The sequence below is a fragment of the Terrapene carolina genome, unplaced genomic scaffold (assembly GCF_002925995.2).
Source record: "Terrapene carolina triunguis isolate 2854851 unplaced genomic scaffold, T_m_triunguis-2.0 Scaffold69, whole genome shotgun sequence".
NCBI lineage: Eukaryota > Metazoa > Chordata > Testudines > Emydidae > Terrapene > Terrapene triunguis.
In genome coordinates this window covers 49,159,360-49,182,894 of record NW_020664420.1, presented here as the reverse complement: position 1 = coordinate 49,182,894, position 23,535 = coordinate 49,159,360, and the positions used below count along the sequence as shown (strand labels likewise).

The 23,535-nt window shown below is 41.1% G+C and overlaps 2 protein-coding genes across 2 annotated transcripts in view; one reads left to right on the top strand and one right to left on the bottom strand.

Annotated features, from left to right (window-relative positions):
• Positions 1-1,348: 1,348 nt before the first annotated feature.
• POLR3G (RNA polymerase III subunit G) lies at positions 1,349-18,672 on the bottom strand. The gene is made up of 8 exons (XM_024207033.2): positions 18,584-18,672; positions 18,337-18,465; positions 17,319-17,448; positions 11,356-11,418; positions 9,043-9,093; positions 6,448-6,518; positions 4,469-4,609; positions 1,349-3,667 (listed from the first exon to the last, which is right to left on the bottom strand). Exons 2-8 carry the CDS (start codon positions 18,454-18,456, stop codon positions 3,581-3,583), a joined length of 663 nt encoding a protein of 220 aa, XP_024062801.2. The 5' UTR covers positions 18,457-18,465; positions 18,584-18,672; the 3' UTR covers positions 1,349-3,580.
• A 134-nt stretch (positions 18,673-18,806) lies between these two features.
• The window catches only part of MBLAC2 (metallo-beta-lactamase domain containing 2), a 12,093-nt gene continuing 7,364 nt past the window's right edge, over positions 18,807-23,535 (top strand). Inside the window, exon 1 of the mRNA XM_024207050.2 lies at positions 18,807-19,302. Within this exon, the coding sequence (XP_024062818.1) occupies positions 18,834-19,302 (469 nt within the window). The 5' untranslated portion in view covers positions 18,807-18,833. The remainder of the gene's footprint in view (positions 19,303-23,535) is intronic.

Here is a 23,535-nt window from a genome sequence, read left to right as displayed (position 1 = left end):
CCCTGACAGGAAGTTTTTCCTAAGGTCCAACCTAAACCACCTTTGCTGCAATTTAAGCCCATTGCTTCTTGTCCTATCCTCAGAGGTTAACGGGAACAATTTTTCTCCTTTCTCTTTGTAACAACCTTTTATGTATTTGAAAACTTATGTCTCCTCTCAGTCTTCTCTAGACTAAACCCAATTTTTTTCAGTCTTCCCTCATAGGTCATTTTTGTTTCTCTTCTCTGGACTTTCTCCAGTTTGTTCACATCTTTCCTGAAATGTGGCACCTAGAACTGGACACACTACTCCAGTTGAGGCCTAATCAGCGGAAGAATTACTTCTTGTGTCTTGCTTACAACATTCCTGCTAATACATTCCAGAATGATGTTTGCTTTTTTTACAACTGGGTTTAGGGTGACTAGATGTCCCAATTTTATAGGGACAGTGTTGATATTTGGGGCTTTTTTTAATATGGGCTCCTATTACCCCCCACCCTGTCCCGATTTTTCAGACTTGCTCTCTGGTCACACTAACTGTGTTACACTGTTCACTCATATTCAGGTTGTGATCCACTCTGACCGCGAGATCCTTTTGTGCAGTACTTCTTCCCAGGCAGTCATTTCCCATTTTGTATATGTATAACTGATTGTTCCTTTGTAAGAAGAGTATTTTGCATTTGTCTTTATTGAATTTCATCCTCTCTACTTCAGACCATTTCTCAAGATCATTTTGAATTTTAATCCTATCCTCCAAAGCACTTGCAACCCCTCCCAGCTTGGTATCATCCGCAAACTTTAAGTGTACTCTCTATGCCATTATCTAAATCACAGATGAAGATATTGAACAGAACCAAACCCAGAAGTGATCCCTGTGGGACCCTACTCAATATGCCCTTCCAGCTTGATTGTGAACCACTGATAATTATTCTCTGGGAACAGTTTTTCACCTAGATATGCACCCACATTATAGTAGCTCCATCTAAGTTGTATTTCTCTAGTTTATTAGGATCAGCTGCAGAACCTCTGGAGTGTTCCAAAGATGGTGACTTTATTATGGCATCTGCTCAGCTTCTCTCTTCCTGAGTTGGTGCAGGAGCCCACATGCAAGGATGGGTAGAGAAATAACTGGACAGATCATGGCCATATAGAGGCAGCCTATCTGCATAAATGCAGTTTGTGTGCAGACCATATTATAACATTTTTTAAAACCCACAACTTTAGTCCTCAACTCTTCATTATTAGTTATAAGAAAATTAACTTCAACATAAAGTCCTAATTAATGACCAGAGTAAATTTCTGTTGCAATACAGCACAGTATTTAATAATACAGAAATAAGTTGTTATACATTGTTTTGCTATATCTTCCTACATAGCAATTTAACATTTAAAAATAATCAAGTTAAAATATACATTTGAGGTGTGCTCTGCATTGGATTTAGTTGCCTCATCCTTTGGAATTGCTTCACATTTTGTTAATCAGAGCATTTTAATTAAACACAGGGAAAAAATACAGCCATGCCCTAAATTACACAACCATTAGTATAGGTAAATAGTTTTTTCTGGATTTTCTCTCTCTATTGTTTCAGAGTTAGCACTGAGGTAAAGTATTGTTTGGCAAATGTGTGCCTCAATCATCAAGAAACAAACTTTTTACAAGATTTTTTTTTTTTTTAAACTAATAACCAGTTTCTCACTCGATGAGAACACATTTTAGTTCTCAACAGCTAAAGAGCGAAAAGAAAGAGGACCAATATGATCAACTAACACAGGTTCCAATTTGTGCAGAGGGACAACAAAAATATAGGGTAGAGCCTTTTAGTGACATTTCCCAGATTAATAATTCTAGAGGAAAAAGTTTATTTTCAACTTTTCATTCATTTTTATTAAATTTTAAATTAAATTAAAAAATCTGAAGCCCCCCCAATCCTCAAGTCAGCTAAAATGGTTTCTGTTGATTTTGCTTTAGATTTATCCTCAGCATCTCCATCTTTGAGAGTAGTTGTGAGTCCAGCTGGGAGTACTTCAGAGAAAAACTGCAGCATGAAGGAAACAAAAAACAATAAGAATAAGATTTACGTTTCCTTGAAGATTGGCAGAAAGGAAATTTAAAGCCTATTCTATAAAACCACATGCTTCTCCTTTTATGAAGACAGCTCCTGTGGCTACTTCAAAAAGGCATCAAAGGCCATAAGTGAAACAGTGACAGTTTCAGCTGATGCTGAGATTTTAGAATCCAGTGCTTTCTATTCATTTTGAGTGAATTTAAGCAAAACAAAACAGTTTTTAAAAAATGAGACCTATTTTAAGTTGCTTAGGAACACAAAAATATTAGTGATACATTTGAAAATGTTGTACCTACCAACTATTGTTACAAATAACTCCTAGGATTACTGTAATGGAAAGATTAGAGTCGCAACATATTCATCCTCAAATATAGAATATTTATAAAATTCATTGTTTTCACCACCTTTACAGTTTACCGTAGCATATTACTCTTCTATTATATGTACCTTTCTTTTACTGTCTGATTTTTTGGCTGTGCAGGGAAGTAAATTAAATAAAAACAATATTTCACATTTACATAGCTAGTATTTTAACAAACATAGACTCTCAACAGTACTATGAGGTAGGAAGTAGTATTTTCCCCCCATTTAACAGCTGGGGAAACTGATGCAGAGATGTTAAGGGACTTGTCCAAGGCCACAGAGATGAGCCAAACCTAGAAATCGGGATTTCCTGATTTCCCACACCCTTGCTCAAACCTCAGCCACAAACCCTCTCTAAATGAAACTACTAATTAGCCCTAGACCTCACTTCCAGCAAAAAGTAATTAATAAAACATAATCTAATCTCATTTATTAAGTCTCCTTACACCCAGCAAGCCCTGATTTGAAAGATGCTCCCTATTGGTCAAAGTGCTGAATTATGAAAGTCTGTTGATTAGAATGCAAGAGCCTTTCAAAATTATCTCCTTACCTTGTTAGTCCACAGTAACAAAGTACTTTGAGGCTACTTTGTTCATGAAAGTGCTCAGTGTTCAGTTATATTTCAATCCCCTGATTACAGAAATTATAATAAATTCCTTTAGAAAGTCAGCAGCTAAGTAGGAACAGCTTGTGTTCAGAAAGGACCAAATCCTGGTTCACTTAAGTCAATACAAGTTTTGCTACTGACTTCAGTATCCTCTGAAGTATGACTTCAAATCTGGAACAGGATTTGATTCCACTCATGCATAGAATGGAGAAGTGCAAATGCTTAGGCACAATTCAGTCAAAATGCATATTTTTTCCAGTGCAGCAGAGGCAATACAAAGGCATATATAGTACTCTGTATCGGGGAGTTCTAGAGAACCTTGCAGTGATAAATATCTGTCTCCAAAGCATTTGGGAAGAACAGAATATGGCAGCGAGGTCTCCCATTTTTCAACCCCGTTAAATAAATCAGAAAAAAAATGCCCTTTCATCTGAGGGTGAACTCAGCGCTCCAACTCCAAGTAGCTGCATCAAGAGTTGCAGGTGCTCAGCCCACCTACAACTAGGTCCAAATGGTTTAGTGGATGTATTAGAAGGCCAGGGAAGGACACAATCTAATACAAATAACTAATAGGTTGCTTCATCCATATTGTCGTCACTGCCAGCACCAAAGTCATCGCCATCTTCAAAATATGAAGCAATGTAGTCGTTTTCCTAAATGAAAATACATTATAGATCAAAATACTTCAAGTTACTACTGATGTAGATGAGACAATTAAATGCACCATTATTAAACGAGGCACATTGCCTCATAATGCTAATCAGGAGAATACAGTATGATTTTGAAAGAAGAATATGCAGGGCTACATCCTCCTTTCCTAGTTTGATGAGAGAGGAAAAGACCTACATTTTGGGATGTTTAAAGTTTGTCTATACATGGACACACCCATGGTGCCTCTAACACTTTCTTTCCTGGAGGAGCTACAGTTATCTAAGGCAATGAGCCATTTGGGTCACACTCCAATGCAGCCTGAGATACAATCTGGAGGTTGTTTTATTATTTAAAAAAAAAAAAATCTTCTGTTGTTTTCAGATGCCAACAGCCACCATAACATTGGGGAACTAAGACATATAGTTTGAAAGCATGTTACGAAAAACTGTCTTAAGTCTTTGTAAAAGTATCACTATAAACTTGCGGCACTTTATCAGTGATACAGATAAATAATGACATCCACTGTTAGTCACAGGACTCACTCCTAACTGCTGAAACAAGATTTTGCAATATTTTGGTAATACTAACATATTTAACAGAACCTATTAAAATCAATTACAGCACTAAGCAGCATAATGTGCAGCTTGTCCACATAATAGTGTCTCTCTCATACCAACTTTTCCTCTAATGCAGAACAGCTAACAACTTTGTTGGTACACTTGGTTTCAGTCATCATTCCTATCATCATATTTACCTCTAACAAATAGGGTTTGTTTTGTTAGAGCTGGAAAAGGAACCTGTACCTCTTCATGTTCCTCTTCATCATATTCTTCTTGTTCATTTGCTGCTGCTTCTTCTTCTTCTTCTTCTTCACCACCCTCTTTGTCTTTTTCTTTCTCCTTTTCCTCATCAGATTTTTCTTCATCACCTTTCTTTTCCAACTCCTGTCACAAGTTAGAACATGTTAAGGAATCTAGCAACAACATATCCTCCATGCTATCAAAATGCAGAGTTTAGTTTTGTTGTAACTAGTAATAAGGCAACTAACCAAACAATGGTGTAGAAATAACAGGCAATCGTGTTGCTTAACTAAGTGCCAGGATTTTCCTAGGGCTTATTAGACCAAATACTAGCCATTATGTTTTTAGCACATATGGTGCAGTACTACAGTGCTGAGTTCCCTTCCGCGTTATCATAGGGTAAAGTGGTAATTATTTGTGCAAGCACACATGGTGCTTTATAAGACAAAACACCACATAACATCTGCTCCAATGTGCTTATGTACTAAATCAGACAAAGACACACATGGCAACTCTGCCTCTCAACCTCTTAATACCATTGTGTGCAACACATACTTCCAAAATTATGGTCAAAATTTCCTCCCAATTTGCCCAGCCATTGTGTCCCCTCCACACTCCTCCTCTTCTAAACTCACCATATTGGTTTGTTTGCAACATTGGTAGGATGAGAGGGCACTGATAGACCTCTCCTTCCCTTTGGGGGAAGCACTTCAACCAAGTTCTCTTGTTGTCTCTTCAGAGAACCCTTTTGTTCAATTAAGCCACATCCCCTCCCAGTGAGAATGAACAGCCAGACATCTTGTTCAAAGGGCAAAAAAGCAGCTGTGTATAGAAGGGAATCACCACAGAGTTTGGTGACAAAGACAGTCCTCATCCCATCTCTTCAGACACCATACAGTCATGTGTCAGCAAGGCAAGGCCAGAGAAATGGCTAAAGTGTGAGATGTCCCACCCAATGTAGGATGATTGAGATGTAACAGCTATTGAATTCTCTTCCTGCAGCTTTACTCCTGGGGGGAATTCTGTGTCACTGCACATGCACAGAATTTATGTCCCCCGCAGATTTCTTTGCTTCCCTGCAGAAAAGTGACTTCTGATGAGGAAGCAAAGGGAAGCCAAAAGAGCAGTCACACATCTCTCCCCAGCAGTGCGGGCAGGTCAGTTCAGGCACCTGGAGCAGCCCGTAGAGACATAAATCACCGCTGTGAGGGGGGCAGGGTCTGGCCAGTAATGCGTGTGAGAGAGTGGCACACTGTCCCTCTTGCTCGCTATTGCGGCATGCTCGGCGTGGAGGGGCAGGGCTTCGGGGTGTTTCTGAGGAGGTAGGCATGGGGCAGGCTCTCTCCACTCAGGCAGAGTGGAATGTAGCAGCCTGCCTGCTTAGTGAATTGTTGCCATTGTCCTGTGAATTCCCCCAGGAGTATAAAAGCGGTGTAAAAGTTTTAAGGCTCCTTTACATTGCCAGAGTGGTGTAAAGGACAATATGGCTTATAAATGCTTATGGTGCTTTACTGATTAGAACTGGTCTAAATTTTGAACTGAAAAAATTTCCTATCAAAATTTGCTCCATGAACTGTTTACTACTGACCTTTCTGGAGATAATCAGAAGTCAATATAAATTGTGAGTTTGATTCCCCAGCCTCACTTGCCTATGATGTAACACTGAGCATATGGCTGCATATATTTGTTGACTAATAACTAGAAATAAAGGATCAAACCTAACTACATTACTATTAGGCAAGGGGCTTGGGGATTTCCTCCAATGCTCCCCACTCCCAGTCTCCATCCACTGTAGTGTAGTTTAAATAAATTACCTAAATAATTGAAACCAGAGTGTTTTGACAAATAAAACATGCAGAATTTTAAAATATTGTGCACAGCATTTTTAATTTTTTGGTGCAGAGTTCCCTCGAGAGTAAGCCTGTATTGAACAACAGAGGCTATACAGAGAAACTGCATCTTTTGCATCAAGTAGGTCTTACCTCAATTTTTTTCAACACATCCACATTACTTTTGGGTGTGGCAACTTTTGCCTTTTTCGTTTTTCCACCTGCTGAAGTAAAATAATAAGTTACCTAATGTACCTTCTTAATTCCTACATAGATTACTGACTGTTAGAGATTACAGCACTGTTAACATCTCTCATGGCAAATTAATGTAATGTCTGTGCTATATCCTTGCTTTACAGTTGCAAATCCTTTACAGTTGCAAATCCAGGTTATCCTGAAGATTTGTTCAGGATAACCTGGTGGACACATAGACACTCGTTGGGGGGTCTGAAGCAGTTAGGCCTGCCTAGGTCACCATCACAGGATGGCAGGGTTTTAGGCATGTAAAACTATTATCTTACAATCCTTTTTCTCTAAATGCTTTGTTCTTTCTGTTAAAATAAATAATACGTTGGTTCTAAGGTGACTGGTCACTACATACACCTGGTCACAGTTTCTCGAAGGGCAGAACCAAAGATGCCAAACACAGTTGCACCTGCTGGGTACGCATGGTTGAAACACATCATGATGTAGCAAAAGGCAGGGTCTCAGAGGGGCAGAACTGTAGAATTCCACCCCTGGGAGATAAAGGCCTGAAGCCTAAAACATGACAGGGTGCTCTCAGAGACCAGAAAAGGAATAGAGGTGCAACTAGCCCTTTAATCATGGCAATGTCATTATCCAGAAGTAAAATCACTCCCAGCAACATATATAGTTAGAATGGGCGAAGCAAGTTGGGTTGGATTCCAAGATAGAAAAACTGACTTGCACTAAGAGGGGAAAAACAAACAACCCAAACTACCACCCTCCTCTAAAAACACACACATTTGACTTCATTATAATGTGTTATCTAGTCAGTGGTTCTCAAACTGGGGTCCTTACTCCAGGGATCCGTGAGTCACGTCTGGGGCCTTCACCCTCGCTGATCAACTCCTTCCTCTCCCTCCTAGTGCCTCTTGCACACCACGGAACAGCTGTTCAGCGGCGTGCAGAAGGAGCTGGGAGGGGGAGCGGGGACAGGGCGCGCTCGGGGGAGGGGCGAAAAGAGGCGGGGAAGAGGAGGGGTAGGTGTGGGGCCTTGGGAAAGCGGTGGAGTGGGGGCGGGGCCTGGTGCAGAGCAGGGGCTGAGCATCCCCAGGGAAAATTAGAAGCCAGCTTGTCGGTATGCGAAAATTTTAAATCAAAATGGGGGTCCTGCTAAAGTTTGAAAACCACTGATCTAGATTATATTGTTCTCGAATATGCCAAGATGATGTAATGTACTAATGCGATAGTGGCCACCTTTCTACAAACCTCCGCAGTGTATGTTTTCTGAAAGGATTCTATATTAACTTGGGTGCTGTTTAAACTTTTTTTTTTTTTTTTTTTTTTTAAAGGAATCTGTATCTTTCTTATGCTCACAGAAGTTAAACTGTTCAACTGATTTTTGTTGTTGCTATTAAAGAGAAAAATGGTCACTTTTGGTGTGAGATCAAATGAATAAAAATATGTCTTAATAGGCAGTGACTTTGAGCCTATGTTTATGGTCATCATTTAATGTCACTCTAGCAAAGGAACAAATCGGCAGCTGATTTTCTTAGGATATGGGAGAGCTAATTACTGGCTCAAAGTTGAACAACAGCTATATACTGGTTATTCTTCTTTGACAATCTTGACAATAAGAATTTAATTTCCAGTAGAATGCTTGCACTCTACTTTTAGTACCATGCTTCTCAATGAGGCTCTTAAAAAGGAACAAAGCTTCCAGATGAGCCAGTCTCCATGACTACTGCACATTCATGCTTCTGTGTTCTATTTTATCCTTGAACTGAAAGATGACACACTAAAGACTTGGACAAGAGGTAATGAAAGTAAATAATTATACATAACAGACATCTAGGTACCAGTCAAAGGGTTGCTTTATGTCAACAAAACAATAGTTCTCTAGAGAAAAACAGAATAATGGTCATGCATACTGGGGAACACTGAAAAATAAATACATTTTATAGTGAAAATTAAACTCCTTTCTCTTTAAGAGCAACCGATACCAGCTCTAACTGCTGTTGAAGAATCTGATTCACAATTCTGTCAAAGAGAGCTGAAAATAAACAAAAAAGGAAAAATGGGGAAAACCAGAAGTTACATTAAATCACATACAAAAACTAAAATAAACAGAAGAGCCAACCAAATCACAACCAGGAAAACAAATCATGGAGTATGGAAAACAGTGGTTAAAGATGTTTGCAAACTTCTGAAAGCAACAGCAAAAGAATACAAGTATTTTTTAAAATCACTCAGTGCTACCCCATCAGCATTCAAAGACATATTGGTATGAAAAGCAGGAAATGCAGATACGCCAGCTCCAATAAGTTCACTATTATTTTCTTAAAATATCAAAATTTAATTTTTGGTAGTTCTGAAAGCATCCTATAAAACAATAAATAGACCAGTCAAATAATGTTTAAAAAAAGATTACCAAAAAAAACCCAACCTAGTCAAATTGTTTCAGAAATTATTACCACTGATATATTTTCAACCAGCTCTAACAATAGTCTCTCTCACACCTAATTGCTAGGTACTGTGAATGCTCCTTAAAACTACATCAGCTACCTTTTTTGGTCTTTTTCCTTGGCTTCATCTCTCTCGGGAGTCTTCTCCAATCTGCATAAGAAATAATTTTAATATATAGGAACTATTATTTATTTGTATTACATTAGTGCCCAAAGGACCCAAGGAGGGGTGGGGTGCTATTGTGCTTGGTGCAGTATAAATATAGACTCTGATACTGCAAACAGGCTCAAATTTTTGGTATGCAACTAGTCCCACTGAAGTCAACACACTACCTGTGTACTTGAAGTTTTGTATTGTAAAGATTTACAGAATCAGACCCATATAACAAAAAAGAGTTTCTTCCCCGAAGAAGCAACTGAAGTTCAGACATAAGTGAATCTAATAACCTTTAATTTACATGTAATAATTAGCAGTAGTGAAGCTATATAGATAAAGCTGAGCTGACCTTTCCATTCCAAACCCTAATTCTTCAGGTCACTGATACCACAAATTTTCATTGATTAAATTTCTCATGTTAATCCTCAACTCAAGCTTGAATATTTTGAGGAAAATGTGATGCAAGTCTGAGACACTGAGTTGCAAATAAAGGGGGAAAAAATCAGATTTATTTTTTCAGGCAGCTCAAACACAGGTTTGTCAAGTTTGCAGTGGTAAAACATATGTCTACGCCTCCATAAGGAATACACAATTTAGAAAGGTTGCAAATGTCATTTGACTGGCATTGTTTTAAAATGGAGAAACTGGGTGTGACACATGACCATTCTTTGCAGTTCACTCTAATTGAGTGACCTCAGTTTGCCACTGTGACTGGAGTCCCAGGGGAGCCTAGTCTGGCTTGGATACACATTGCCACACGTTAATTGGGTTTTTGGATCAAAAATTAATTTTGATATTGGAGAGTGTAAGTGTTAAAAATCAGTTACAAAAAACTGACACCCACTGAACAACACTATGCTATGCTATGCTATGCAACTGTGTGGGCAGTAAGGCAACTCAAACCCTCTTTGTATAACAAGAAGTTTACCATGTTCAGTGATCATTTTCCCTTGGTGTGGTTACACAAAGCAACAGGAACCAATTCTAGGTTACTCCATTGGAGTTTGGCCTTGCAAGAGTTTGATATGGACATAATTCATATAAAAGGAAAGAGAATCTTGTGGCTGATGCCTTGTCAAGGTTGGGAGATCCTTGAGGTGTATCCAGGAGTTCTAATTAGCTCCCTTCCACATCAATCTTGCGTCGGGGGTGTGATGCATGACCAGAAAGCGTTAAGCGTCCTGCAGGATAAATGACTCAAATTCAACCCGTAAAAACATATAGGTAGATAATGTTTGTGGTTTTACATATATATTGGTAGAGAGATCAACAATGTAATCAAACAGTCCCTGTCTATGCTGTAATCTGTTAATTCAGAGATCAAAAGAACATCTTAACATTTAAATGAACTGTAAACATAGGATATCACTGTATTCATTTCTCTTTGAAACATATAGCAAATCATCTGCGAATGGTGGAAAAAACAGGCAATTGCCTTATGTTAATCTGTAATAATTACCAGTGATGCTTAGGAACTGGGTCCACTTCATAGTCCACATGAGTGCCTATTGTTCACCAAAGGACTACAAGCTGTCACAAGAAAGCCTGAAATTGTATAAAGATGTTTGGGTCCCAATCCTTTTTATCTCAGATCTGCTTGAGGCTCCATGCAGGGGAAGCCTGAGCCATAAGAATTGAGATCCCAGTCCTAACTGGACCACCCTGAATATAAACATTGGACTATGAACTATTTCTGAAAGAACTCTTTGAATCTACAAAGCTCACCATCTCTGCTATGAATCTGAATCTCAAGATTGACTCATGGTCTGTATGTATACTGATCTCTTAACCAATGCTCTCTCTCTTTTCTTTTAAAATAAATTGTAGTTTAGTTAATAAGAATTGTCTGTAAGCGTGTATTTGGGTTATCTCCCATTAACTTGGGAGGTAATGTGTCAGATCCTTTGGGATTGGTAGAACTTTTTTATGATGAATAAGATTTCAGTAATCCTCATCATATTTGACTTGCGTGTCTGGGTGGAGGCCTAAGGCTGGATTACTTCAAGGGAACTGTGTTGTTGGGGCTTCTGGGTAACCAGTGAGGTATTATAGAAGCTGTTTTGTGCTGGCTTGATAAATCCAAGTATTGGAATATCCATCAGCTTTGGAGATTGCCTGCCCCATTCTTTTCAGTTCACCTTAATTGAGTGACCTCAGTTGGCTCCCCTGGGACTCTGGTCACACTGGGCATTTAAGAAAACTGGCAGATTATTCAAGATCCACGCAGAATTTCACTGTTGTAATTTACATTATTACCTGGGGTCCATTCCATGGATTCTTTTCTCATCTGCAGGTACTTTTTACTATATTTTTCAATTCCTAGAGAACAAGAAAAACGTGCAGTTATTGAATTCTATTTCATTTACATGCTATTAACCAACGCAATCCAAACACTGTATTATATGCTTCTCTTGACCCAAATATACACACACACACCCCTTCTTTTTATGCAGATGCACTTTCCATTGTGCTGATGATGAACATGTTTAACTGTACTACTATGAGCAGTTCCCTTGAAATCAATGGGACTACTAACATGCATAAAGACTTGTCTACACTTTTCAGCAGCACAACTGCGCCATGGTAGTGCATCAGTGAAGATGCTACCTACACCGATGGGAGGGTTCTCCCATCGGCGTACGTAATCCACCTTCCCGAGAGACAGTAGCTAAGTCAGCGGGAGAATTCTCCCATCAGCTTAGCACTATCTACACTGGGGGTTAGGTCAGTTTAACAGGATCACTCAAGGGTGTGGATTTTTCACACCCCTGAATACTTACCTAATTTCCTTGTATAGACCAGGCCTCAGCATAGATGAGGATTTAGTCAGTTAGACCTCGCCTGCATGGAAAAGTTTTACCATTTATACTGATCTAGTATACAGGTATGCTATGTTGGCAAAAGTTCTACTGTTGACAGTTATACTAGCAAAAAAAAATCCTTTTGCCAGTATAGCTTATTTTATTCAGGGAATTGGTATAAGCTATATCTAAATTATGCTTCCATTAAGAAGGTTTGCTGGTATATTTATACTATGAACCCTGTCTAGTGCAGACAAAGTCTTATTCTGGTATGTGGCTTTTTTCCAGGATGGCTTAATCCCTTTCCCAAGCAACATAAACTTAACTGAAAAAATGCACTCATATTGAAATAAGAGTGTCTACACGAAGAGTTATATCATTTTAAATCCACACCTTAGATTATAATAAAAAACCTTCCCAGATAGACAAGCCATCCCTCAGTAAAAAACAACAACCTGGGACTGGAACTTTGGCATTCTTGACTGTTGGTCCTTCTTTAGTACTATAAACCATACTGCCTCCAAACAAAAAATAAATACCCATTCAATACAAAATTATTAATTTCTACTGCAGTAATGCCTAATGATCCCCAAAAGGGATGAGGCCCCCTGTATCCTAGGCACTGTACTAACAAACCACCTCAGAGAGCTCAGAGTCTAAGATTTACACAAGACACAGAGTAAATAATGAGACAAATTAGGATGTGGGAAGTGGAAAGGTAACAGTACATGCAACTCTAAATCAATTACAGACGCTCCCCGACTTATGCAATCATTCCGTTCCAGAAAGCCTTGCGTAACTAGAATTTTGCGTAAGTCGGAAATGTATACCCGTACGTTACGCAAAAATTTCCACAACTCGAAAATCCTATTTCTGGCTTATAACTTTTTCCGTAAGTGCGAATTTGCATAAATAGGGTCTTGCATAACCCGGGGAGTGTCTGTACATATATGACTCCCCATCATTTGGGCTTCCAGTCTGTTACCAGGGCAAATGCAAGCACAAGAGCCAAGAAATATAGTGGAACAAAAGCTCATGTTTAAAATGATGGGGCTCAAGGGGTACTTAAAGTAATTGATGTTGGGTGTTTTTTGTGTGAACTGTCAATGTCAGGAGAGGAAAAACCAGTGGCTTTGATTTCAAGATGAAGTTCATTATGGAAGAACATTATTGCAACTGCTAACATCACGGTGGATTTGATTTAAATCACTAGTCACAAAGACTCGATTTAATCATGGTTTTCTACATAAAAGTGCATTCTTGTTGGTTGTTATAACCTAAATACATATTTTTCACAACTCAGAGATAGATGTAGGTTTAATTTTTAGAAGGTACACATTCTACATTTTTAAACAGTGATTTATTTTGAAAACTTTTCAGATTAGTTTTACAGCTATATCAGAAAATGAATGATTGTTTGGTTATTTCATTTATCAAAGGTAATTAAAGCAGATATTTATGAAGTCATTGGGAGGTGAACTATCTCCAATTCAACAAGTTAATCGTTAATATTTGGAGGATTTTCTTGCCATGCTGTATTAGGAGGAGAACATCACCAGGCAGACATTTAAATTGTTTTATTTAACTAAAACAACATTAAGTATTCTGGATTTTTTTCTTCAACAGCAAACATATAATATTTGAACAACACAAGCATATGTCCCTCGCTTCTCACATTTATCTCCAGACTTCTTCTCCATGTCCAGATCTATTCCGCCCCCAACAATCTTATATTCATTGAACTTTTTGAAACTTTTCACTTTCAGAGAGAGGTAAAGGATTGACTCTGTGTACACACTTTTGCAGAGGGACAACAGAGTTGAGATCTGTTATTTCTCACCTCTATATATTATTTATTTATTTTAAAACATTTTTGCTGTTAACAAGCATGTTTCCTCTGGAGACACAAATCCACAGTTTGAGAACTGCAAAACTAAGCAGCTGTGATGGTATCTTCTAGACCAGGGGTCGGCAACGTTCGGCACGCGGATCGCCAGGGTAAGCACCCTGGCAGGCTGGACCAGTTTTATTTACCTGCTGACGCGGCAGGTTCGGCCGATCACAGCCCCCACTGGCTGCAGTTCGCCGTCCCAGGCCAGCACAGCGCTCGCCCGCGCCGCTTCTCACCACCCCCATTGGCCCGGGACGGCGAACCGCGGCCAGCGGGGGCCGCGATCGGCCGAATCTGCTGCGTCAGCAGGTAAATAAAACTGGCCCGGCCCGCCAGGGTGCTTACCCTGGCGAGCCGCGTGCCGAACGTTGCCGACCCCTGTTCTAGACTGAGCACTGAGTCCCATTGGGTAGATAGAAAGATTAACCTAAATCTACGTAGAAGCCTGTGGAACCCCATAAGATTGGGTCCCTAATTCATGAACTATTGGAACTCATTTACAAAACTTTTCTTAAACATTACGTGACTATATTGTCTCATACTACAGAATTAGAATGTATAATCCTGTTGGGGACCCCTAGGCATAGCTACCAGGTAACTCGGGAGAGTGGAAGGCCAAAGTGTCGATGAAGCTCTTTTGCTCTGGGCCTATCTGGAACCCCCAAACTCCATCTTGTGAACTCTCACCTACTCCTGTGCTCACTGCTTACAGGCTGAAGTAGAAATGTAAGGGTCAGCGTTTCTCTAGCATACAGCTGCTGTTTTGCTCAGGCTAGGTCTACACTACAGCGGGGTTCCGACCTAAGATACGCAACTTCAGCTACGTGAATACCGTGGCTGAAGTTGCGTATTTTAGGTCGGCTTACCTGGTGGTGAGGACGGGGGAAAGCCGACCGCTGCCGCGCTGCCGCCGACTCCGCTGCCGCCTCTTGTCGAGGTGGATTTCCGGAGTCGACGGCAGAGCGATCAGGGATCGATTTTACCGCGTCCTCACGAGACGCGGTAAGTCGATCCCCGATAAACCGATTGCTACCCGCCGGATCGGCGGGTAGTGAAGACGTAGCCTCAGACTGCTGTAAACAGGCCTTGCAAGGCCAAAAGATAAGCAGACGAATGAGAACTTTTCTAATTGTAACGGCTAGAGAAGGGAGGGGTGGGAGTAGTAAGAGGGGGTTAACAGACAAAGGCTTACACAGAAACTGCTTGAAGTATAAAAGGTAAAAGTTGTTTGTATTTGTTGCACTGGATTTGAGACATGCTGGTCTCCTAGTGCCATTTCAGAGCTCTGAAATAAACTTGGCTTGCTTTCTCCCCTCGGTGTCTTCATTGGTGCTAAGCACACCGGGCGACGGACCCCTGTTTGCCATCTCGAGGCCTTTTTAGGCAGGCAACAATCCCTATTCCACGATGAGATATCTTTGAGCTATAATGTATCTTAATTAAAACTATTTTTTAGATAGGTTTTTTCCTCAAAAAGCACTTTGTCAAAAAAATCAGATTTAAATTTAAATAATCTGATTTTTTTGATTTAAAAAAAAACAAAAAACCATTGATTTTTATCCACCCTGGCTAACATAAATCTGTGTGCACCGATGACTGATCTTAACCAACCAAAGCTACTGGGCAAATCCAAACCCAGCAGCACAGCTGCTCTTATGCCACTGTAGCGTAGACACTTACTGCAGTGATGGAAGGGTTTTTTCCATTATTGTAGTAAATCCATCTCCACAAGAGGTGGTAGGTAGGTCAATGGGGTTTGTGTTGGCTTAACTACCATTTTTCATACCCCTGAGCGACCTCGTTAAGTTAACCTAAGTTTTAGCTGTAGACCAGGCCTTCATAGTTTGTAAAGGCACCCATCTTCTGGCTAATTAAAATGTTTCAAAAGTTATCATTCATTTTAATATGCATGTACTAAATTCAGGAGAAAGCAGGATGGACAATATTTTTCAGCATGACTGATAGTAATGATAAGTTGCAGGCAAGAGAATACACTTGTGTTTAAGTGATATCTTCTCAGTTCAGGTGATGGATGTTACCCCAGTTCCCACACATCATTTCCCACCATATCCCAAATAAACAAGAATTAAAATTAAGCTCCCACAGGCTCAAATGTATATTAACATTACAAAAAATAAAAAAATCATACTAAAAATATTATCCATGAGTGATATTGCCAAGATGCAATATCCTCTCCCATATCTTTCTTTTGCCATCTTAAAAGCATTTCATAAGAGCATTTGATCATTTTAATCCAAGAAAACAAAAAAGGAACGAAATACTCCTTTCACCAGTTAACTACTTAATGACTGTGTATTTGATAATCAGGGTCAGGTGTGCTGATGGGTCTAACTTCTGTAAGGAGAAACAGATTAGATCATCTGCTACTGCAGGATTCTTACAGCTTTATCTGTAATATCTGGTGCTGGCCTCCATCAGACACAGGATACTAAACTAAATGGACCTTCAGTCTGATTGAGTGGGTAATTTCTGTGTTCCTTAAAGTCCCCAACCAACACTATTTACCATACCTTGTAGTCAGGCTAGGCTCACAGGAAGATGGTGGAATTGACAAAAAAGGTTGAATAGGGAAAAAATCCACTGTGAAAAATGAGAGCCTTCTGTGATTGCTAGATTTTTGATACTCCTGCAGTGAAGCTGGGAGGTACTTGGGTCCTTTGTTTTCCCCAATGCAATTTTCAAACAAAGACTTGGAAGCTTTGATTTAAACAACACTAATCAACAAACTACTGAAAAGATAAAACATACGTATTGGATGTCAAATACAATATGTCAGCCAACACTGAGGAAGACAACAAATATTTTCAAAATTAAATTGCAGTTTTATAAAGGTTTAAAAAAAGGGGGACAGATACTATGGTCTAGCTGAAACAAGCATAAAGCTGGCAGTCAGGAATTCCTGATTTCTAATTCCACCTCCACCACTGATTCAAGCATTGGTAAATCTCTTTACCTCTCTCTTTCTCAGCTTTCCCATCTGTAATACTACTTATCATACCTACCTATCTTTTGTGAAGATTACAAAGGAGCACTGACTAATTTGGGCTGTGATAGAGTAACCTTTAACTGACTATTTTTAATTTGTATATAATATTTTTAAATAATCTGGCTACAGTTTAAAGGGTCCTTATTAGAACCTGGGCTTTTAAAAAATATATTTATATAGAGGATTCTGTGCTCCACTGTTAATGATTATAAGGGCATTTTCAGCAAGGAAGAAATTGACTGACTAAACAGTATTGTGAAATACACAAACAAAACAAATTGAGAAGAACAGACTTCTCCCAAACACATACACTGCTTTTTAGTTACAGCAAATGTAGGCATTACTTGTAACTTTCCTAGGTGCAAAAGTTTCATCGCAAAATGTAATTTTCAAGTTGACATTGTCCCTTTCACTATTCAGTGTCAGTATTACAGCTTGAACATATAAAGTGCTAATTATTACATTTTTCATACACAAATACATTTTGCTATTCTAAAAATTACATTTATGCAGAACAAACCTTGATTTTCATCTTCTTTTCGCATAAAATAAGGCATTTTTTTCATACTTGCTCTAAATTCTTGCTTCAAGGCCAACATATAATCCTCTTCCTCTCCCATTTTCAGAGGCACTGGCTTAAAATCTGTTGGCTGTGTAAATTATTAAGGTGCATTGTTATGCTAATATCCGTTACATACAACAACACAAAAAGTCGCAGAAAAAATGCTGCTACTTATGGAGGACTACAATTATGTATTATGCTAGTTTGCAAATATGTTGTATTGCATTCTGACAATATGTTCAGAACTTAATCTCTATTAGGAAAGGAAGAAAACAAGTATCTAAAACATTTTCTTAACTATTAAAAAACATAAAAATCTAATTCAACTGACTTTAGATTAGTGAAGCAAGGTGCAAATCATCATCCATCCCACCCCCCACTATCCTTCCAAATACAGTGCCTCCGGCTGATTTAACCTACTCTGAACCCTGTACTGCTATCTTAAGTCAGAGAACAACTTCAGCAATACCTCTTCCCAAAATACAGTTGGATCTGTGCTAAACATGATTAATCTGAACAATGTGGACAGATTATTTTGTTTTTTTAAAATCATGTTAGTTACCTCATGGACAGACTAATACAATTTAACAAATCTGTTGTCAAGAATAAAAAAGTCTCTTTCCACTGTGGCCTTGTCTACATTAGAGAACATGGGATCTGTAATCCTTTCACAGTGCAGCTTCACTGGTGATAGCTGTCCTATAGTCAGGAACAGTGAGGCTGTAGTATAGACAAGACTCAGACTCTTTATACTATCATCAGACAACAGTGTAAAACACCTGAATCCTGCCTACATAGTCTCTGCTGTTGAGGTTTCTATCACTGGGAGCACATGGTTACATGGACTAGTTACTTTCAAAACTGATTGATAGTGTTTAGGATTTTTCCACACATTTAACCTCACTACCTCAATATGAAAATGAAGTACATTACACAGACATGCAACAAGCTCTTAAAATTAAGCTTCTGTACTTACAGGAAACAGTGGAGGGGGCTTGAATGCTACTTCAGGTAATGTTTCACCTTTGGCAAAGCCAATAGCCTCCATGTTGAAAGTAAATGCAGCACGTCCTCTTCCTTTCCCTGACCCAGCCATTTGGAGTTACTAAAAATATTACACCCTTTGTTAGATTCTAGTTGTATCACAAAAAATAAAGCCAAAATTAAGATGGAAAAAAGTCAAGGACTAAGAAAAGGTATTTTTTAAATTGCAAGACTCATACCAATTGTGATCTCCAGCTTGGGAAAAAAAATACTTCTGTCTAGAAATCAAACTGGACTCAAGACTCCATTTTTCATTTTTAATCAAAACTGTGAGGCTGTTTTAAAACTGAGAATTTAAAAAAGATGGGAACACGTGTCAGCCAGCCCCGCCCCCGGCTACGCTGCCGCAGCCCGCAGTGGGTCGGGGCGCCGCGCAGGCTCCTCCTGGGGGGCGGTGGCCTCTCAGTGCGGGGCTGTGTGCGGCCCGGCATGTCGGCGCTGGAGTGGTTCGCGCACAAGCCCCTGGGCGGCGGCATCTACTGGATCCAGGAGCGGTTCTACGAGTCCGGCAACCGAGCCAACATCTGGCTGGTGCGGGGCTCGGAGCGCGACGTGGTGATAGACACCGGCCTGGGGCTGCGCAGCCTGCCCGACTACCTCCACTCGGCCGGGCTGCTGGCGCCGGGCGCCGGGCCCGGGGAGGCGGAGGCGGCGGGCGGGGGCAGGAGGCCGCTGCTGGCCGTGGCCACCCATGTACACTTCGATCACGCGGGCGGGCTGCACCAGTTCGACGAGGTGGCGGTGCACAGCGCCGAGGCGGCCGCGCTGCTCCGCGGGGACAACTACGAGACCGTCACCTGGCTGTCAGATAGCGAGGTGGTGCGGCCGCCTAGCCCCGGCTGGAGCGCCCGGCAGTTCCGAGTGCAGCCCGTGCAGCCCACCCACATCCTGCAGGAGGGTAAGGGACAGGCGGGCAGCCCCGCTCCGCCGGGGGGCGGGATGTGTGTGAGGGAGAAGAGTGGGGTCTTCATGCGGCGGGGAGGGCGAGCGGGGCAGAGACGGCTCCACAGGGCACTTGCGCTGGCGTCTTTATAGGGGTGTGTGTAAGGCGGGTAGGCTGGGGTGATTTGTGTCTGTTGGGCATGTATGCGTGCGTGTGCTTGCACACACGAAGAGGTTGAGCTGGACACTTGTGTAGGTTACCAGCATCTACGTGTCTGTGTGTAAGTAAAGTGGGGCTAAGAGGGTGAGTTGTGCATCTCTGTAAGGCAACAGGATGTAGGTGCATCAGTGTGTGTTGTATCTGTATAGTACATTTCTACACTGATACCCAGCATGTGTATGCCTGGAGAGATGCGCTCAGGAGGTTCATCTGTTTGTGCGTGCCTTACTGTGTGTGTTTGGGGGGTATAAGAAAGTACATCTGTGTAAGACTGTGTGTCTGCACTACTGTATGTGAGAGGTGTGCATATGCTGTGTTTGTGTCTTTAATACACGTCCATGTGTGCACATCTGTTGTATACCTGCGTCCGTTCACCTGTGTTTAGTGCTACTAGATTAAACATCAGCTTATATACAGTGCATCATGTTTCTATGTATCTAAATATATACTTCACATTTATAGTGTTAGTATATTGTACGGCACTCGAATATAAAACATTTTTTTAATATAAAGGGCATCAGTGGATATGATATGCTGTATCTGTGGTGTATTCATATATGTTTGTACTACATATAGTAATCAGTCAATTTATATGAAGTGAATCATATATAATGCATCAGGATGTATGTTTATGGTGCATGTCTATATAGTGCCTGTTAATCAGTATACCTCAATTTCAGCTAAAGGGCTTGATTCTCTGCAGCCTTGGCTTTGTCAGTCTTCTACACCTGTGCAAAGATGTAAAATGCTAATAGCAATATGAGTCTGAGAGAATTCTGATTTTGGTATTGTTTTACACCCCCTTTTCATGTGAATGACTGCACAGGGTGCAGGGTAGTGGAGAATCAGGTCTGTGGTTTACTAACGGAAATTATTTTTATCAGCTGAATAAGGCAAAAAATATTCTTCCACGTCTGTTACAATTCTGACTTTCCTGCATACCTCTGGGGAACAGGGGAAAAAAATTATAATGCTCCTCTTTGATCTAACCAGATACGATGGGGAGCAGGCTGCTGATAACACTGCCAGGAATGGTGTCACCTCTTAGGCCTGGTCTACACTAACACCCCAATTCGATCTAAGGTACGCAACTTCAGCTACGTGAATAACGTAGCTGAAGTCGACATACCTTAGTTCGAATTTACCGCGGTTCAGACGCGGTCCACACGCGGCAGGCAGGCTCCCCCGTCGACTCCGCGGTACTCCTCTCGCTGAGGTGGAGTACCGCAGTCGACGGCGAGCACTTCCTGGTTCGAATTATCGCGTCCAGACCAGACGCGATAAATCGAACCCGGAAGTTCGATTGCCAGCCGTCGAACTACCGCGGTAGTGTAGACAAGCCCTCAGTTTTGTCTCTTCTGTTACAGGAAGTCTTTTCACTGAGGGTGAACAGAATCTGGCTCTAAGGCGAGAATTGTCTATCAGTCACCAATAATTTGGAGAAGATGTGATGATGCATGCTTCCATCATGTACAGCAGGGGTAGTCAAGGCAGCCCCGGGGGACAAAACTGGATTGTCAGATGCTTTTGAACAGATTGCAAAATCTTTTTATTTACTACTTATTTTCATTACTGGTTTTGTATTATTTTCTCTGGAGTCTGGACCTTGACTATACCTTGACCAAGAAATTTGGACCTTGACAAGAAATAATTGATTACCCTAATATACAGTTTCATGATGGAAGTAATAATTCAACATTATCTGTTAATATGAAAATTTCATGGTGAATTTTCTTTCAGAATTTCTTTTGACCTGTGTTAGCTTTTGTATTTGGAGTTCGGTTTGTTAGTTGGATGGGCATTGGAACTGACTTACAGATAACAAAAGTGGGGAAGATCTGAGATTCCGAAGCCTCAACTCCCCCTCAATTATTTTATACTGAGAAATCTCCTTCTATTGCATTAACAAAATGACTAATAGGTATACCTATATTTTCCCCTCATTGATCTCAGAGCAAAGGAAGCGAATTTAGCTTTATTCCTTCCTCAGCGGCAAAGAAAACTGGTAGAGAATATGCAGTGAAAAATAAGGTTTCAAATCTGTGATAAACTATATCACAGATGATTGTCAGTTAGGACTATCCTCCTCATGAGGCTTGTTTGGGCTGCAACCTTCATTTTGAAAGAAAATGGAATCTAACCAGATGAAAAGCAAGGGCAGCTGGTAAATATCTGAAACCAGGGAGGCTTTTGAGTTGCATACTTCAGCCTACTGATGAGAGCTAGTTATAAAACAAGTGTGTATGTGAAAATAATTAAAATTGGGGATTGATTTCTCCTTATTGGAGGCAATAGTTTAAAATTTTGAAAGTGTTAAAATTGTAATAAATTATGTTTAGTTGGATTGTTGTGCTTCCCCCTGCACTCTAGCAATAAAAAACCTTTATTTCTGGAAAGTGGCGAGTGGTACAAGGTTGGGGAAGTCAACTTTTAGGCCTGGTCTACACTATGACTTTAATTCGGATTTAGCAGCGTTAAATCGAATTAACCCTGCACCCGTCCACACAACGGAGCCATTTCGAAATAAAGGGCTCTTAAAATCGATTTCTGTACTCCACCCCGACGAGCGGAGTAGCGCCAAAATCGATTTTGTCATTTCGAATTAGGGTTAGTGTGGCCGCAATTCGATGGTATTGGCCTCCGGGAGTTGTCCCAGAGTGCACCATTGTGACCGCTCTGGACAGCAATCTGAACTCGCATGCACTGGCCAGGTAGACAGGAAAAGCCCCAGGAAAATTTGAATTTCATTTCCTGTTTGCCCAGCGTGGAGAGCACAGGTGACCACAGATAGCTCAGCTCATCAGCACAGGTAACCATGCAGGCTGATAATCGAAAAAGAGCACCAGCATGGACCGTACGGGAGGTACTGGATCTGATCGCTATATGGGGAGAGGATTCAGTGCTAGCAGAACTTCATTCAAAAAGACGAAATGCCATAACTTTTGAAAAAATCTCCAAGGGCATGATGGAGAGAGGCCACAATAGGGACTCAGATCAGTGCCGCGTGAAAGTCAAGGAGCTCAGACAAGCCTATCAAAAAACAAAGGAGGCAAACGGTCGCTCCGGGTCAGAGCCGCAGACATGCCGCTTCTACGCCGAGCTGCATGCAATTCTAGGGGGGGCCGCCACCACTACCCCACCTGTGACTGTGGATTCCGGGTCGGGGTAGTCTCATCAGCTACACCTGAGGATTCTGCGGATGGGGAAGAGGAGGAGGAGGAGGAGGACGAGCTTGCAGAGAGCACCCAGCACTCCGTTCTCCCCAACAGCCAGGATCTTTTTCTCAGCCTGACTGAAGTACCCTCCCAACCCTCCCAAGCCAGTATCCAAGACCATGACCCCATGGAAGGGACCTCAGGTGAGTTTACCTTTTAAAATATAAAACTTGTTTTAAAAGCAAGCATTTTTTAATGATTACTTTGCCCTGAGGACTTGGGATGCATTCGCGGCCAGTACAGCTACTGGAAAAGTCTGTTAATGTGTCTGGGGATGGAGCGGAAATCCTCCAGGGACATCTCCATGAAGCTCTCCTGGAGGTACTCCAAAAGCCTTGCCACAAGGTTTCTGGGCAGTGCAGCCTTATTCCGTCCTCCATGGTAGGACACTTGACCACGCCATGCTTGCAGCAAGTAATCTGGTATCATTGCCTGACAAAGCCTGGCAGCGTATGGTCCCGGTGTTTGCTGGCATTCAAGCAACATCCGTTCTTTATCTTGCTGTGTAATCCTCAGGAGAGTGATATCGCTCATGGTAACCTGGTTGAAATACGGGAACTTAATTAAGGGGACAGAGGTGGCCGTTCCTATTGGGCTGTTTGCCTGTGGCTGAAAAGAAATCCTTCCCTGCAGTTAGCCAAGCACAGCGGGGGGAATTGGCCCTGAGCTTTTCACGTTTGGCTAGCAGGGATCTTCCCTGTAACCAGCCACGCGGTGGGGGGAGGGGTACAGCGATCATCCCAGAGAATTCATGGTGGGGGGGGTGCGGGGGGGGTTAGTTTGGTTTCTGCAGGGATCTTCACTGATACCTGCC